The sequence below is a fragment of the Myotis daubentonii genome, chromosome 6 (genome assembly GCF_963259705.1).
Source record: "Myotis daubentonii chromosome 6, mMyoDau2.1, whole genome shotgun sequence".
Lineage (NCBI taxonomy): Eukaryota > Metazoa > Chordata > Mammalia > Chiroptera > Vespertilionidae > Myotis > Myotis daubentonii.
In genome coordinates, this window is record NC_081845.1 from 86,486,190 (window position 1) to 86,505,452 (window position 19,263).

The 19,263-nt window shown below is 37.5% G+C and overlaps 1 protein-coding gene across 12 annotated transcripts in view; it reads right to left on the minus strand.

Annotated features, from left to right (window-relative positions):
• UBR2 (ubiquitin protein ligase E3 component n-recognin 2) overlaps window positions 1-19,263 on the minus strand; it is a 122,195-nt gene that overhangs the window by 61,967 nt on the left and 40,965 nt on the right. For 10 of the 12 annotated variants that reach the window (XR_009453509.1, XR_009453510.1, XM_059701697.1 and 7 more), the window contains exons 5-13: window positions 17,735-17,865; window positions 15,365-15,503; window positions 13,601-13,663; window positions 11,024-11,144; window positions 7,461-7,568; window positions 6,989-7,077; window positions 5,809-5,907; window positions 688-851; window positions 499-598 (exon numbers count right to left, since the gene is read on the minus strand). Coding sequence is in view for 10 of the 12 variants with exons in the window: in XM_059701697.1 (XP_059557680.1) it covers window positions 499-598; window positions 688-851; window positions 5,809-5,907; window positions 6,989-7,077; window positions 7,461-7,568; window positions 11,024-11,144; window positions 13,601-13,663; window positions 15,365-15,503; window positions 17,735-17,865 (1,014 nt within the window). In the remaining 2 variants the exon portion in view is untranslated. Of the gene's footprint in view, window positions 1-498; window positions 599-687; window positions 852-5,808; window positions 5,908-5,977; window positions 6,077-6,988; window positions 7,078-7,460; window positions 7,569-8,545; window positions 8,935-11,023; window positions 11,145-13,600; window positions 13,664-15,364; window positions 15,504-17,734; window positions 17,866-19,263 lie in introns of those variants that run through there. The other 2 variants (XM_059701693.1, XM_059701700.1) reach the window with 2 other exon arrangements.

Genomic DNA, 19,263 nt, shown 5'->3' on the forward strand with positions numbered 1-19,263 from the left:
TTGGAGCGTCATCCCATGCACCAGGAAGTTGCGAGTTCGATTCCCAGTCAGCGCACATACCTAGGTTGGGGTTCAATTCCTGGTTGGGGCGTGTAGGGGAGGCAGCTGATTGATGTTTCTCTCTCACATCAATGTTATCGATGTTTCTCTTTCTCTCAAAACAAACAAACTAACAAACAAACACAATAAACCTGTACTAGGGTAAGTATTAAAAAAGAAAAAAAAGAAAAGAAACAGTAGATACCAGAACCTTTGCTAGGATTTCATTCATTCTACAACTTTCCAAGAGTAGTCAATTAAAGAGGCACTTCTTGGTCCAAATTGCAGCCATACAAATCATTCTTTTGGAGATGTGCCCAAAAGGAAATAAAAGCATACACAGAAAGGTGTTCACTTCAATGAACAACAACAAAACAAAACAAGAAAAACACAAAAAAAAGGAAGAAAGAAAAGAAAAAGGAGAGTGTTTCCTTTTAAAATGTATCAGTTTATACACACCTGCATACATTTGAGTAATTCCAAAAAGGCATCAAATCCTTCTAGGAACTTCTGCCTGAGATCATCTGACCATTCAGTTGGTTTGCTAATCAACACATACCTAAAAAAGAGAAAAATATCAATGAATATATAGATAAACGCTGACATTTTACAAGTTGCAACTGGTTTAATAATTAAACAAAAACTTACTTGAGGTCTAAAATAAGGCTCTGAACTCTTCTAAATTTGAAGGCTTGTAAAGCAGTATATCGTTCAAACTGAAATCTACCCTGGGCATCTCGATGTCTCAAATGATCCATAAAAGTCTTAATGATAATGGTCAGTAGGTTTTCTTCTGTGATAAGCATCCGAGCCTAGAAGAAAGTGTAACAGAGCACATGGTAATCAAAACCTATTTACTAGGAATCTAAGAAAAAGTCACCAACATTGGTTAGAATTTCAGTTTAAAGCTTTTCAACACAACTAGAGTATAATAAAATAAATAATGCATTACTGTGTATTTCTAAATAACAATTACTTACTCCAATTGGCACTTGTATGAGGCGACAATTATGTCACGGAGAAAGAAGCCAGAATGTTAGGAGACACATCCAAGGCTCGTTATTCAAAGACAATTCAGGGTGGGGGGTCTGAACCAGGCTGCAAATTTTCCTTAACTGAGATATTTAGACACCTATAATGGTATGGTATAATTACGCTAGAATCCAGAGGTTTATTATCAAAGATTCTGTAGAACTTAGTATATGTGTGTGTGTGTATATATATATATATATATATATATATATATATATATATATATATAAGCCTAAGCGACTGTTACGACTGAAATATCAGAACAACTGGTCGCTATGATGCACACTGGCCACCAGGGGGCAAATACTCAATGCAGGAGCTGCTCCCTGGTGGTCAGTGTGCTCCCACAGCCAACCTCCCCCACCGGCCAACCTCCTGCAGTCCCTGCCCCTAGCCAGCAGGCCCTGATCGCCTGATCAGGGCCGGGCCCCAGACTGAGACGGTGAATCAGGGGTGGGTGGCAGCAGACACGACCCCTTTCCCAGGGGGGTCAGTGGCCAACCTCCCGTGCCCTGTCCTTGCCCCTGGTTGGCAGGCCCTGATCGGCCCACTGCCTGCCCACTGCAGTGGCCGTGTGGTGGAGAGGGAAGGAGGAGGGGGGAGGCGGGGCACCGCGTGGTGGCGGGGCACCAACAATGGTGGCGTCAGTGTCTGGTGTCTGTTCCTTCCTTGCCCAGTCCGACGACTGCTGCCTCCTCTCCTGACCCCACCGGGCCTTAGGCCCCGAGTGGCCCTGATTGCCAGTCAGGCCTAGGAACCCCACCTGTGTACAAATTTCAGAGAGAAGAAGGTATACTGGCTAGGGACCTCAGAATCCAAGGAATGACATGGTAGAGTTCTTTGTTTTCACTTCAAATATCCCAGAGCTGAAGAAGCTGACAATCTGCAAATACTAATGGGAACAGACTTAAAAAATTTCTTTTTAAAAACGCCCTGATAAAAGCCTGCTCTCTCTAGCCACAGGAAAGGAAAGCTTAATAAAACTTTCAAATAATAACCCCTCCACTCTAGTCAACCACCACAGAAATAAATTGAGGCTCTATTCCCATTGACACCTGCAAAAGCTGAGTGAAGAATCTAGACTTCTACTCTTAAGAGGTAGAAATGTGGTGCTTGACTACAATTAGGATGCATGTCATAACCTCCAGGGCAATGCTACTCAAAATATGGTCCACAGACCAGCAACCCCAAAACTGCTTGTGCCAGTTGTGATGAGAAGATGGCAACAAGATAAAATCAACTACTTATAACTGTTCAGTTGACATTACTTTTCATAGCAAGATTTTTCCAAAAAAAATATTTTAAGGAGAGAAAGAAAGATAGCAAGAGAGGGGCGGGGGGGGGATATATTGATTGGTTGCCTCCTGCATGCATTCCAGTTTTCTGGGGATCTAACCTGAAACCCAGGTATGTGCCCTTGATCTGGAATTGAACCTGAGACCCTTTGGTGTTCGGGCTGACCACTGAGCAATACCGGCTAGGGCCATAGCAAGATTTCTGCTGAAAGCAGTAATGTGTGTTTCACGTTCTCGTACAAATTGTTTATCTTTTCATAACTGTCACTTTGAATAAAACTGCTCTAGAGAGACCCTTAAAAATATTAAATGAATGTACAAGTAACAAATTAATAAAAGGAAAAATAAAAAATAAATATTTAATCCAAAAGAAGGTAAAAAAGGAGAGAAAAAGAAACAAGATAGGTGGGTTAAACAAAAAAAAAATCATAAGGTGGTAAATATAAATCCAAATATATGGGTAATTATATTAAGTGTGCAGAAAACTAAAATATTAAGAGTGTCAGATTAGATAAACAACAAAACCCAAATACATGCTTTTTATAAGCAATTCAACTTAAATATAAGGCTACAGAAAAGTAAGAAATATAACAATGGAAAATATACACTATGCAAACACTACCCAAAAGAAACCAATTGATGCTATAATATCAGATACATTAGACTTCAAGGCCAGAACTATGGTTTGAGATGAAAAGATATAATCTATCTATCTATATAAAAGGCTAATATGCAAAGTGTCCCCTCGGGAGTTCGATCACTATGATGTGTGCTGACCACCAGAGGGCGGTGCAGAATGAAGGCCCCAGCTGGCAGCTGGCAGCCGGCAGCCAGCAGCCGGGGAAGGGAGGCCCTGGCCGGCAGCCAGAAAACCCCAATTGGCCCTGATTGCCGGCCAGGCCTAGGTACCCTAACTGTGCACGAATTTCATACACCGGGCCTCTAGTTCATACATAAAAGGCTCAATTTGGAAAGTATAATTCCAAATTTGTATATATTCAATCAATCACACTGCTTTAAGATATACAAAGCAAAAAGTAGTAAAAGGAGAGAAATCAACAATCATTGTGGGAGATTATTAACATGCTTTGATAGTTCACAGAACAAGTAGATAAAAAAAGTGAGTATATAAAAGACTTACACAATGAAAATGAACAAACTTGACCTAAGTGACATATATAAATACTATGCCCAATAATAAGAGAATATTCTTTGCTTTCAAGTCCACATTGAATATTTACCAAAGCTGACAACATTCTGGGCCATAAAGTCAAGTCTCAACAAATTCCAAAGGACAAGAATCAGAGTATGTTCTCTAACCACAGTGAAATTAAGTTAGAAATTCATAAGAAAATTATTAGAAAATGCCCAAATGTTTCAAAATTTAGCAATATACTTCTAAAAAGAATAATCACAAAGAAGAAAAAAATAGGTTAAAGAAGAAATCACAAAGGAACTTGGTTTTATGAACTAAGTAATAAAAATATGACATAAAATTGTGGAATGCAGCTCAGAACATTGTTTAGATGGAAACTTAAGCCCTAAGAGCTTATCAGAAAAGAAAGGCTGAAAGTCAATAATTTAAATATCTCAAGAAATAACAAAAAGCATGTTAGTCACCCTGAAAAGCAAAATGTCTTCACATTCCTGATCTCAGGGGAAAGCTTTTAATATTTCACCATTACATAAAATGTTTGCTTTGGGTTTTTACTTTTTGTTTTGGCTTTAGATCCTTTATCAGATTAAACACTTTCCCTTTCATTCCTAGTTTGCTATGAGGTATTTTTATTTGTCTTAATTCATGAATAAGTGTTTAATTTTCATGAATTCAGGAAAAGCATTTGATATTTTTTCCCTCCTTTTTGTTTGTTAAATCAGGTGAATTATTTCAATTGATTTTTTTCAAATGTTATACTACTTCTGGATGTGATGTATTATCTTTTTAAAAATATGTTACTTGATTCAATTTGTGTGACCTCATTTGTGGTAATTTTCTTTTCTTATAATTGCCTTGTTGGGTTTTGGTATAAAGATTACAGAGGACTCAATAAAATTGGCAAGTACATTCTCTTTCTCTGTTTTCAGAAAAACTTATGTAAGACAGATGTTATTTCTTTCTTAAATATTTAGAAGAATTCCCCAGTGCAGCCATTTTGGCCTAGGAATTTCTTTATGAGATTTTTATATTAATTAAAATTTTCAATTTGTTTTTTCTTTTCATAACTTGTGTTTTTGCTTGGGAATTTCATCTCATTTCATCTAAATTTCTAATTTTATTAAGTTGGTCCTCATTTTATTTTCTACTAGAGGCCCACTGCACGAAATTCATGCACGGCGGGGGGGGGGGGGGGTGTCCCCTCAGCCTGGCCTGCACACTTTCCAATCTGGGACCCCTTGGGGGATGTCCAACTGCCTCTTGCAATCTGAGGCCGCTGGCTCCTAACCATTCGCCTGCCGGCCTGATCGCCCCTAATTGCTCCCCTACCGGCCTGATCGCCCCTAACCCAGGATTCCCTCCTCTGGCTGGTGGTAGGCACCCAGGACCTGGGCCAACTTCACCCGGCCGCAGCCGCAGGTGCCCAGGACTGCGGGTAAGGCAGCCTGTCCCTCTCCTGGGCCAGGCGCAGGTGTAGCCACTGGTGCCTGGGACTGCGGGGCAGGTGGCTTGTCCCTCTCCCGGGCCACAGCCTGGCTGGTCCCCATTCCTCTCTCCCGAGCTCATTTGTGCCTGGCTGGTCCCTATTCCTCTCTAGTGAGTTCATTTTGTGCCTGGCTAGTCCCCATTCCTCTTTCCCCAGTGTTGAGTGTCTGAGCCATTACGGCGTGAAGGCGTGAGACCATTTGCATATTAGCTCTTTATTATATAGGATTCAATATCTGTAAGATCTAGTTTTGTTTAAATTTAAAATTTTCTGTTTTTCTTATTAGTCTTAATAGAGATCTATCCCTCTTTTCTGGTCTTTTCAAAGTACCAACTTTTGGTTGTTTTGATTTTTCTCTTTTGAACATTTACTTTGTTTTATTAATTTCTGCTCATTATTTCCCCTTCCCTACTTTCTTTCTTCTTCTTTTTTGTCATCATTGATTCTATTGCCTTATCTTAATAAGGGGAAGGGACTTCTCAAAATGTAAGATTATATACATAAGCTGTCTGTTTCTAATGGATAAATTTGTTGGACTAATCAGCTTAATTTTAACTCCTCAGTTCAAAACCTCAGGGAAGTACTATGAGATAGTACAGATTAAGGTAAATTACTTTTTCTCTCCAGATTACATATTTGAGGATATGTTCTAGTATGGTTGAAGGTATCTGAAATCTCATCACCCATTAATAAAATATTATTCTACTCAGCAACATACAGATCTTAGTTCTCTATTATTTTAAGGCTTTACTTTTAGTAATGAGAAACAAAAAAATTCTTCTTAGTCTTTCAGTACTTACAAGTGAAGGAACTGTGAATATCTGAACCGAGAGGTCTGCGACTGAAAACTCTCTGTCGTGGTCATCTGTCACATAATCACTCTGCAAACGCTCATAGTTCTATTAAGAAGGCAAAAACAGGCAAGGAGTGCCAGCTATCAGTTACAAAGAAAAGGCAAGCACTACTCACCAGAGTAGGGGCGGTGAAGAACTGGACAGACAGAGCAGTCACGGACACTGCTCGCTCGTGATCATCCTCCATAAAATCTCTCTGCATCTGCTGGTAATTCTAAACAACAAGGGGAAGATTCACCTCTAATCCACATTGACCAAATGGTTAAGGATAATAATGAAAATTCAGTGCTGGAGGTGTCAATGAGATAACACTCACTGACTCGTAAGAATGATAACTGGAATAATTTCTACTAAATAAAGTGTGTATAAATATTGACTCACTGGACAATCCGTTCAAACACAAAGAGCAGTTTATGAGCTGAAACGAGTAATATCCTGGGATATAGTGGGGCTACACCATCACTGATAAAACCAGACTTTATTACTTCTGGATGTATATCAGAATCACCTGATGGCTCTTTCAAAGTAAAAGTGCTTGGGCTCCATTCTTGGTGAATCTGCTTTAGCAGATTTGAGAATAGAACACAAACACATATATTTTGAAAAAACTTCCCAATGATTCTTACACACTTCCTTGGTTAAGAACACCTAATTTAGATAAATAATAAAAAGAAATAGCCGTTAGCTTAATCACATGCTGTTAAAAAGAAGAACAGAATTCAACAATATCAATAATCTAGAGTTCATGATTTTTAAATTACATCCATATATACATATGGTTTCAACTAAGATGAGATCTTCCTTGTATAAAATTTAATAGAAATAATACCATAATTCACAATAGGATAGGTTTAAATTTTCATTTATCGTTTCATATCATATATACAGTATAGGTGGATATTCACATTACCATGGCAGACAATGAACAAGAAAAGCCTCACTGAATTTTATTCTATTGATAAAAGATAAAAAGATCATTTATGAAGTTTCTTAGAATTTAAAAGCAACACACTGACATATTACTTTAGCTGCCAATTTTATAAAGGCTAGATATAATCATGGGCAATAGTTACTCTGTATACAACCTGATGATTTTGTTAATCTTCAAGTCTGAGAAACGACTTACCTTTGCAAATCGAACAGCAAATAGTTTCTTGTATTTCAAATCCATAAGTAGACTGCTCATGAACAACTGATGATACATACTCCTAGCACCTTTTACAAAGGGAGCAGATATAAGAGAAGGATATATAAAACAAGCCAAAAATTACATTCCCCAAGTTTTATATGGACAACTGTATTTTAAATCTCAAGAGCAAAACTGTGTGTTCCTTACTGTAAAATATTTATAACCTGCTTCTTTAAAAAAAAAAAAATCGGCTTTTCTAAATATAGTTTCTAACAAAATATAAAGGCTATTTAATTTGGGTCATGGACCCCAGAATCTGTTTTTTTCCCAAAGAATAAGATTGCATACGCTAATCTGAAAAACCATACTTATTTAAATACTTTTCCAAAAGAAAAAAAGAAAAGAGAACTTAACATCCCAGTTACCTATATAGGTTCCTCTATACCTTAAAAGTTGTTAAGAGACTCACCTTTCCACAATTTGGAATCATTGAGCATCAATCTATCCACGAGAGAAGAATTTTCACCATCTGGCCCTTCTCGTAAACCAACTTGACATAAAATTCGGCGAAGGCCATCTTAAACAGGAAGAAAAGTAATCATGAAATAGTAACTTCCAATATTAAACTAAAATTTTAGTAAAAATGTTCAAATAAATCTATGGAGTTTTACGTGTTCTTATTAAAGGTCAAACTAAATCAGAAAAAGTAAACATATTAACAATTTTATTAACATTTTCATAAAAAGGAGAAAAGTTCCAAATCTTGCATTATACACAGACCCTTATTCAGGAACATCAAAATATATGCCTATCAGAAAGGCAATGACCTCTGATGCTGTAAAGAATTTAAAGAGTAGCCCAGCTGGGGTTGCTCAGTGGTTGGAACGTCATCCTGCGCACTGAAGGGTCTCAGGTTTGATTCCCAGTCAAGGACAAGTACTTGGGTTGCAGGTTCCATCCCTGGACCCAGGACGCATGCAGGAGGCAACCAATTGATGTATCTCTCTTACATCAATGTTTCTCTCTCTCTCCAAATCCCCTCCTTCCCTCCTTTCCACTCTCTCTAAAAATCAATGGAAACAATATCTTTGGGTGAGGATTAACAACAACTAAAGAATTTAAAGAGCAAAGAATACAAAAAAACAAAAACAAACCCCACTGAAATAATCATAGTTCTTCAAACACCAATGTTAATTAAATTATATTATAGCAAAATTATACTACCAATTAAAAGAAGGGATGACTTCAGTGCTGTAACATATACCAGTTCTTTTTATTAATGCCATGCGAAATGTTTATCATTAAACAAAAATTCACTGTGTCTGTGTACCTATCTATGTGAACCTACTATGTGACAGGCCCTGGAAAAAGAATTCCTACATCCTCTAAATACTAAACTTAAAAAAAAAGTTGCTCAAATATTGATATAAGCATTAACATAACCAAAACTTTAATACCTTTTTGTTTCATATTTTATAATTAAAATTACTATTTTCAGAATTCTACAAGCTTGCAAATAATTAGAAAAAATAGAATTTTTACTATAGCACCTACTTGGCATAAAGGTATCCAATGCAAAACATCAAAACTTAAGAAATGAGGGCAAGAGCTCCGGCCAGGTAGCTCAGTTGATTGGAGCATCATCCCATGCTCTAAAAGGTTGAGGGTTCAATTCCCAGTCAGGGCACTTACAGGAGGCAACTGATGGATGTTTCCCTCTCACATCTATGTTCCTCTTTCTCTCTCCCTTCTAAAATCAATAAACATAGTCCAGCTGGCGTGGCTCAGTTATTAAGCATCGACGTATGAACCAGGAGGTCATGGTTCAATTCCAGTGGGGGTACAAGCCCAGGTTGTGGGCACAATCCCCAATGGGGGCTTGTAGGAGGCAGCCAATCAACGATTCTCTCTAATCATTGATGTTTCTCTCTCTCTCTCCCCCCCCCACCCCCTTCCTCTCTGAAATCAATCCTATCTAACAATAGAGAAACATGGTAATTAACCGTAACTTCGCTACCCTTTCCATTGGCTAATCAGCGAGATATGCAAATTAACTGCCAACCAAGATAGCGGCCGGCATCCAGGCAGCTGAAGCGAACAGGATGCTTGCTTGCTCCAGTGAAGGAGGAAGCCAAGGTTCCCCGCCTGCCGCTGCTGGGCTCTGAACTTGCACTCTAAGAAATGTTGCAATTATAGAGGATAAACAAACCCCAGAAACCTGCTTTCAGCTGTCAGAGCTGGAGCTGCAACAGTGTTTCCATTATAGAAGCCAAACAAACCCAGATAGCTGCTTTCAGCAGCCGAGGTCTCAGAGCTGGAGCCGAGCCTCAGAACTAAAGCCAGCTCTCAGCTCCATTGACAGCCATAGAAGGTAAAATTCCCAGAATAAAAATAAAAAAAAGGAGAGGTTGGGAGCTTCAGTCACCCGCCAGCCTGAAAACGACCCGCAGCCCTTCACCCAGACTGGCCAGGCACCCCAGTGGGGTCCCCCACCCTGAAGGGGTTGTGACCAGCTGCAAACAGCCGTCATCCCCTCATCCAGGCTGGCCAGGCACCCAAGCGGGACCCCCACCCTGATCCAGGACACCTTTCAGGGCAAACCAGCCGGTCCCCACCAGTGCATCAGGCCTCTATCCTATATAGTAAAAGGGTAATATGCAAACTGACCCTAACAGCAGAAGGACTGGGAATGACTGGTCACTATGACACACACTGACCACCAGTGGGCAGACGCTCAATGCAGGAGCTGCCCCCTGGTGGTCAGGGTGCTCTCACATGGGAGGAGCTCTGTTCAGCCACAAGACAGGCTGATGGCTGCCAGTACAGCGGTGGTGGTGGGAGCCTCTCCTGCCTCCTCAGCAGCGCTAAGGATGTCCGACTGCAGTTTAGGCCTGCTCCCCGCTGGCAAGTGGACATCCCCCTAGGGCTGCCGGGCTGCCAGAGGGATGTCTGATTGCCATCTTAGGCCCAATCCCCCTGGGAGCGGGCCTAAGCCAACAGGTGGTCATCCCCTGTGAGAGGGCACAGGCCGGGCTGAGGGACCCCCCCTCGCCCCCCGAGTGCACTAATTTTTGTGCACCAGGCCTCTAGTTATGTAATACTTCAAGCAATAAAACAATAAAAATAAAAAAAAAGCAAAGTAGGGCCTACCAGCCAAAAAAAAAAAAAAGGAAAAAAAAAGAAAAAGAAAAATAATTGGAAAGATATTTATAAGTGAAGCAAACACGTTCTCTTAAATATCCACACCTCGTTTTTTCACCTGTCAGTTCAGTGTGGCAATGCTCTTTTAAACAACATTTCAATACGTGTTTCAGAAATTTTCTTTATAGTAATACATATCAGAATGTCACTTATCCAAACCTCCTCTCTTGCCTTAAGAACAGTATGTAGATAGCTCTCATCTATTCCTGTTTTACTCTTTAATGTTATAAACCAAACTTGTATTTTTGGCATTGAACAGAGGGCTCTAATTCTGTTACCATTACATCAAAAAGATTATCTAATTTGTATACTGTGGAAAAACAAAAAACTAAATTAGTAACTTCAAATTTGCAAATTTTCACAGTTGCAAATTACTGGTAACCAAAAGTTGCAGTAGTTAAAACAAAGATATCAAGATTGGTATATTATCCTTTAAACTGCTAACCATTTAGGTTTTATTCACAGTAGCATTTTCCAGCTTGCTAAGTGAAAGAGTTCCACAGGTACTCCTTTTTTTAAAAAAAAAGGTTCTTTATCAAGTTGTGAGATTTAGATTTCATTAGCATATTATAGTCACTTATAATTGTTAAAATACATGTGTCCTGCATTAATTTAAACACAAAATCCTTTGTATGCATATAAAAAGAATCCTGTGGATCAAAATTTGGGAAACAAAGGTTTTTCTGTGCATAAAGATATCCTGAGATGGTATTTTAAAATGTGAAATTAAAGCAAAAAATTCTTTCACTTCGTATTTTTTTCAAAACAGTTTTGCAAGGGCACACATGAGCTCATTTTTCAGTCAAGTAGCACCAGTTTTTATGAACCTACCTGAATATCCAATAATGCTTCCCAGCCAAGACAAAAGTTTCAAACCAAAATTCTGATGCGCAACAATAGACGAATGCATAACTTGAACTTTAAGTGGCTTTGTCTGTCTACTGGTATTCCTCTTAAAAAGAAATGGCAGGATGAAAAAACAAACTTAAAAAGGCTATTTTATAGGAAAAAAGTTAATATTTTTATTTCATATAACGACAAACTGTTATTTTATTTTGTTTATATTAACCATCCTAATGGGTATGAAGTGGTATCTCATTGTGGTTTTCATTTGCATTTCCCTAAGGATTAGTAATGTTGAGCATGCTTTCATGTGCTTATTAGCAATTTGTATTTTTTTTTTTTTTTGTAGAAATGTCTCTTTAGGCCATCACAACTTTTTATTTAACATGTCCCCATTCACTTCTGTTTAAACCATTTCTTGCCTCCCATTTAATTCCATCTCCATAACCCACATCAATACAGTAGATCTTTGCAAAGTTTCTCCATCTACACATATTACATATGTATACATTAAAAAAGATTTTTGATTTATAAAACTGGGATACTATATATACTCTTGTGCATCTTTGTGTTAACTGATATTTTTGGTTAATGACTCAATATTCTGTGGTGTGGATTTATTCAAACATCCTCTAGAGAAGGGCAATCATATTCCATGTGTTTTCAGTCTTCCGTGACTACAAAAAAAGCAGTATTAAGGATCTTTGTACACACACTTACTGGTATTTATATTCTATGGGATAAATTGCTAGAAGTAAAACTTTAATAGATGCTACACTGTTTTCCAAAAATGCTGTTGCAAGTTCTTTTTATACAAGTATTCCTATTCTCTGCATCTCTGCCAGCAAGGTATTTTATCACTCTAATTTCTCCATTCTGTTGGGTATGAAATTTCCCTGTCATTTCACTGATTACTGCTGTGTTTGAGTCTTGTTTCATATATGTAGACCACCTACATTTTCTCTGTTGTGATTACTTTTTTCTATCTTTTGAGCATTTTTCTACCTTATTTGTTCCCTACTTGATAATCTATGAGTGCTGTTTATCATAAACATTAAATGTCTACCCTATTTTAGAAATAATTTTTCTAAATCTACTATTTGTCTACTGATTTTGTTTATGGAATATTTTGCAATGCAATTTTTTAAAAATATTTTTTTATTGATTTCAGAGAGGAAGGGAGAGGGAGAGATGGAAACATCAATGATGAGAGAATCATTGATTGGCTGCCTCCTGCATGCCCCTACTGGGAATCGAGCCTGCAACCCGGGCATGTGCTCTTGATGGAATCGAACCCAGGATCCTTCAGTCTGCAGGCCGATGCTCTATCCACTGAGGCAAACCCGCCAGGGCTGCAATTTTTTTATGTAGTAAAAATAAAATGTTTCTTTTCTAACTCCATTGGGTTCTAGTCTTAGTTAAGAATATCTTTCACCCTAGCTAGTTTGGCTTATTGGATGGAGGATTGGCCTACAGACTGAAGGGTCCCGGGCTCAATTCTGGTCAAGGGCACATGCCCGGGTTGCGGGCTCAATCCCCAGTAGGGGGCGAGCAGGAGGCAGGCGAACAATTGTTCTCTCTCATCATTGCGAGTCTCTCTCTCTCTCCCTTTCCCTTCCTCTCTGAAATCAGTAAAAATAAAATTAAAAAAAGAAAAAGAAAAAAGGAAGCTCTCCTTCTCTCTTAAAATGTACCTGGGGTTTTCTAGATTTTCCTCATATCAGTATCTATTTCTGGGCTTTCTATTTTATATTATGACTGTATCTATGCAAACACCACCAGAGATTACAAGCACTAATATTTTTAAAAAAGAAAATATTTAGAAGATAAAGTATAAAGGTATGCATGAGAAAATGAATTCATAAAAATAATTATATCCAGGGAAAAAGTAAGGGGAATGGGATTAAGGGATAAGACAGGGGCCACTATACTATTTTATTTATTTAAAATAAGTATAAAAAATGTATATAATGTGGACACACAGGTGTTCATCATATTATCTCTATTTGTATCTGTACATTAAAAACATTTCACAATATATAAAGTTATTTTTAAAAAAGGAGTTTTGCATAAAATGGAGTTACATGGAATAGTTAAAAACAACAAATGCTAACTTTTAAAATAAATTTAAATGTGGGGATGCTTTCTTTTAGAGAAATAATACATGTAATAAATGCTATTAAGATATGCAGCATACCTTGCTATAAGGTACCAAGAAACAACTTCCCTTGAATTCTAATCTTGGTGCTAAAGGCCAGTTTAATTCTTAAAAAGTAACGTGAAACCCTATCAAAAACAAAACAAGACAAAAAGCAAAAAACTTTCTAGAGATGTCGATGTCTCTGATGAAATAAGAAGGCAGAAAATATATATCATCTAAACATTCATTTTCTATATTAATCTTACACAGCTTTAAAAAATTAGATAAAGCAATAATGCAATGCTCAAGAAACTTATCTTCAAATGTAATTTTTGGCTGATGTTGGCTTTACATTAATGAAGGCAGAAAATGTTTTCGTAAATGCCAAAATATGAAACTAGCAGACATGTCTTAAAATTACTTACCACAATTACTGATTTTGCTTGCTCACAATACGCGAAGTCTCCATATCGAACAGACCTACGTCCCTATAAACAAAGATATTTACAATTAACTTGTGAAAATATTATATTCAGTATTAATAACTTTTGAATCAGGAAACAAATAAACATATTTGAGCATACAACAACTCTGGTCATTTTTTAATATTTATAACATTCATTCTATTCATTGATAAAAAGTAAATGAAAATACTTTCCTTCAAAGCTATCTCAACATTTTTTTTTGTTTGTTTAAAGTATTACATGTCTCCTTTTTACCCGATTGACTCCCCCCCAACTCCTACCCCTGAGGGCAAGCCCCCACCACCCCAGTGTCTGTGCCCACTGGTTATGCTAATATGTATGCATACAAGTCCTTTGGTTGCTCTCTAAACCCTGTATTCCAACATTTTCAAGGCATTAATAAATATATTTTCTTGAATAAAGCAACATTTATTCTTTCAGACTGCTGTAATTTCTTTTTTTCACCAGCTTTAAAAAAAACAGTTTATTTAGGATCATGGAGGCAAATATTGTTAGTGTTTCTCTCTGGAGATACAGAATAATGCTTGGGCTTCTATAATTTTTATTTTCATAACTGAACATTTTGAATCACTGGGTAGAATGAGGATAACTGTATCTACATATATTTTCTCCTAAACTTATCTAACAATAATTTATAGTTATACCCAATATAAATTTGGGCCAATATTTATTTGCTTGTTTTTTACTTTTTCCTTTTTTTTTTTTTTTTATTGCTTAAAGTATTACAAAGGGTATTACATATGTGTCCTTTTTTCCCCCCGTCCTTGACAATCCCCTGGCCTCCCCTACCCCCCAGTGTCTTATGTCCATTGGTTATGCTTGTATGCATGCATACAAGTCCTTTGGTTGATCTCTTACCCCCCTCCTTCTTGCCCCCCAACCCTCCCTGGCCTTCCCGCTGCAGTTTGACAATCTGTTTGAGGCAGCTCTGCCTCTGTATCTATTATTGTTCAAAAGTTTATAATGGTCTCTATTATCCATGAATGAGTGAGATCATGCGGTATTTTTCCTTCATTGACTGGCTTATTTCACTTAGCATAATGCTCTCCAGTTCCATCCATGCCGTTGCAAATGGTAAGAGTTCCTTCTTTTTTACAGCAGCATAGTATTCCATCGTGTAGATGTACCACAGTTTTCTAATCCATTCATCTACTGATGGGCACTTAGGCTGTTTCCAGATCTTAGCTATGGTGAATTGTGCTGCTATGAACATATGGGTGCGTGTATCCTTTCTGATTGGTGTTTCTGGTTTCTTGGGATATATTCCTAGAAGTGGGATCACAGGGTCAAATGGGAGTTCCATTTTTAGTTTTTTGAGGAAACTCCATACTGTCTTCCATAGTCGCTGCACCAGTCTGCATTCCCACCAGCAGTGCACGAGTGTTCCTTTTTCTCCACATCCTTTCCAGCACTTGTCGTTTGTTGATTTGTTGATGATAGCCATTCTGACAGGTGTGAGATGGTACCTCATTGTTGTTTTGATTTGCATCTCTCGGATGATTAGTGACTTTGAGCATGTTTTCATATGTCTCTTGGCTTTCTGAATGTCCTCTTTTGAAAGGTGTCTATTTAGGTCATTTTTGGGCCAATATTTAAATGAAATTTAAAAAATAGCTTACACTTATATACCTAATTCAATATAACTTATCTGTGTAAAAGTTCTATTTTATTATGTGACATCAATTTAATAAAAAAATTACTTACATCTCGATCTACTGTAGTTGCAAAGCCAATGGCTTCTTTTTGTGTACAGTTAACAGCTTTCTGAAGAGTATAAATAACTTGTTCGTAGGTATGAACCTCATCATTAAACAGCATGCAATAGTAGGTGTCAGTCTTCTCTCTGTGGGATCAAATATTAAAGATACATTATTTATTTGCATATTCCTTGCTCTAGGCTAATTTACAAAGAGCATACTTTGTTCTAGGGAATGTGCTAGTACTAACTACACCAGTCATCCATGGTCCCCATGCTCTATGACACTACTATCTGGTGATGAAGATAGATATTGGACATATAATTCTATGTGAACTGCTTTTATTGAAGTTAGGATGCTAGAGCAGCATAAACAGGTCTGAGAGCTCAAAGAGGAACTGCCAGAGAAGTAATCTGAGACCTGAAGTCACAATTGGCTATCAGTGGCTCTTAAAAGGGAATAATTCTCCTCCACCCCCCCACAGTTGACCATTTGACAATGTCTGGAAACAATTCTGGTTATCATGGTTAGGACGGGAGTGCCACTAGCATCTAGTCGCAGTGGTTCTCAACCTGTGGGTCGCGAACAATGAAAATACACCCTGCATATCAGATATTTACATTACGATTCAATTCATAACAGTAGCAAAATTACACTTATGAAGTAGCAACGAAAATAATTTTATGGTTGGGGGTCACCACAACATGAGGAACGGTATTAAAGGGTTGCGGCATTAGGAAGGTTGAGAATCACTGATGGGTAGGGCCAGAGATGCTGCTAATTATTCTACAATCCACTGGACAGTCCCAATAATAAAGAATTAATCTGACTTCAACTGCCAGCAGTGCTTTGATTGAGAAACCCTGGGCTAGAGGAAGGTGTAAGCAAAGGCCACGAGGTGGTGAAGGTAAATATCAGGATCTGGAGCACAGAGAAGAAGGGGAAGATTAATCTGGAAAGAGGCAGAAATCTAAAAAACTTTCTAATTAATTTGATTATGCCATCCTAAGGGCAATCAAGAATCTGAAAAGGAGATATGGTCAGTTTGCCTTACAGTGTGGAAAATGAACCGTGAGGGACAAGAGTGGATATGGCAATCCAGTTAGGAAGGCCATATTGTCCAAAAATGAAATTAATGTAATTTAGACTATGATAGTAGTAATGGAGATGAAGAGTAGAAAATTTTGATAGAAGGAATGCCATTTACTAAGAAGCGAAAACAGTACAAAGAAGCAAGATTTTTTCTCTTCTATGCTGGTATCCTGAACTTAAAAATGAACAAAAAAATCCCCCCCAAAAAACAAAACCTCTTCTATTCTCTTAGATCAATGAATGGTTCCCAACTTGAAGTACATGAAGATAAAGTCATGAGGTACTAATTCATTTTCAACATTTTTTTTTTAATATATTTTATTGATTTTTTTACAGAGAGGAAGGGAGAGAGATAGTTAGAAACATCGATGAGAGAGAAACATCGATCAGCTGCCTCCTGCACATCTCCTACTGGGGATATGCCCGCAACCCAGGTACATGCCCTTGACCGGAATCGAACCTAGGACCTTTCAGTCCGCAGGCCAACGCTCTATCCATTGAGCCAAACCGGTTTCGGCCATTTTCAACATTTTATTAAAACACTTAACCCGCAACTAATTATCTGAATCACTGTTGAGAAAACAAAAAAGAACTAACACCAATGTCCTTCAGACTCTCATTCCATCCAACTTGTATTCAACTTTTACTATGAAAACAATTCTGACAGCCTGGTTAGAGTTAAAAGTAGAAGAGAAGACTGCCTAAGGCAAGCACACTCACAGAAAAAGCAAGCCTTTAGCCGTAATAGAGCTACGGCAGAATAGAGTTTCCAGTCACAAGTCTGTGACCTCCTCAATAATCTAAGTACAAATGGTAAATATGTTAGATGTACACTAAAGAAGCTCAAAGTGTGGAATATATTTTATATATTTTAGAATAAAAATGAGTTTGAGCATTTAGTCAAACCAGAAAACTCACATCAAAGAGCTCATTTCCTAATCTTACCTGACAGACAAAATAAAAGGAATTGTAGAATTAACTTACCAGTTTTACCACACAAAGAAGAGAAAATTGCTTATGCCTAAGCTTTGACATAGCTTAAATATGGCTATATACCAACTAAACCAACCAACCAACAGGGAGAAACTGCTACCAATTAAGAGGATCACACATATTTTAAAAGTATAAAATCAAGATTACTATTCTGCTGAAAATTAATTATTGCAAAAGAAAAGATTATGTTCTATCCTAGCTATATTAAAGTTAACATGAGGAATTAGAAGAAAAATGGTTAAAACTGAGGGTGAGGAAATACAAATACAAAAAAATAAGTGGTTGTACTTACACCATCTCTAAATCTGCTGGTAATTCACTTTCTTTTTCCCAGGTTAATATCTCTACTGCATAATGAAACATAATAGCAAAAATGTTGTAAGTTCTTGTTATCACATCTTCTGGTAAATGAATGAGAGGGTCCTGAAAAAAGAACAGAAAAAGAAAATGCAATTTTGTTAAATGCACATTAATTTTCTTCTTTCCCATTCTGCCTCCACCTCTCAAAATATTACTGTAAAAAGCTGACTGATTTTTCAGCTTAAGCTTCTCTTCAATATTACATCCTACCAAATCAAGCTTCCTAAAATGTTTTATTACATTATAATCCCAATTTTGAAATCAATTGAACCAAAATATTCAGTGGCACTCCAATGTCTAATAAATAAATCTAAAAACTTTAGAATGACATTCCAGGATCTTTAAAACCTAACATCAAACCGTCTTTATAGCTTCCTAATCCCTAATTTCCAGAATAAACAAAGGAATGTTGTCCAAGGACAAAAAACCAACTTAGTTTTACAGGATAAAGAACCTGATTTTGAGGATTACGAAGATGAGAAGTCAACAAGGTCAGAAAATTGCTTTGAAGTTATAAAAATCACTCACAGGTTGTGTATGCATGTAACAGGTTACCTCCTTCTTTAGATTTAACAGTAAGTTACTAAATTTCTAGGTTAATGTAAACAAATATTTCTATAAACATATATGTACTAAGTTTATCATGGTATCTTTCAGTCATGGTTGGCAAAATGTTTTTAATCTTAATGTTTTATCTTAAATCTAAACACATTATTTAGCTTAATGGCTAAATAGTGTTATATTCATGTCTCATATAAAAGATTAGTATGTTCTAACATCACGGAATGAGAATCAGCACATTCTTGCAAATACACATAAGGCTACACAAAGATAAGCCTAGTGGAACTGATATAAAAAGAATGGAGATGGGAGATAAAAAGAATGGAGGGAAAAGGACAAAGATTCCTAGGACTTGAAGAATGTAAGGAAAAGTAAAAAAAAAAAGTTAGGAAGGTCCTGGCCAACTTGCATCTGTTGGTTGGAGTGTTGTCAGTACACCAAAATGCTGTGGGTTTGAATCCCGGGCAGGACACATTACCCAGGTTGTGGATTTGATCCAGGATTGGGGCAGGTGCAGTAGGCAACCAATCAATATTTCTCTCTCCCTCTTTCAAAAAGAAAAAATATTTTTTGAGGTCTTACTTTTTACCTCTATTTCTTCTCAACAGGCTGCTTTTTATTTTATTTTTGTTAATCCTCACCTGAGGATATTTTTCCAATGATTTTTAGAGAGGGTGGAAGGGAGGGGAAGAGACGGAGAGAGAGGAACACTGATGTGAAAGAGACACTTTGATTGGTTGCCTCCCACACGAGCCCTGTCCAGGGCCAAGAATGGAGCCTGCAACTGAGGTACATGCCCTTTGACTGGAATCGAATCTGGGACCCTTCAGCCCGCAGGCCTACACTCTACCCACTAAGCCAAATGGGCTAGGGCTCAACTGGCTGCTTTTTATGTCTCAA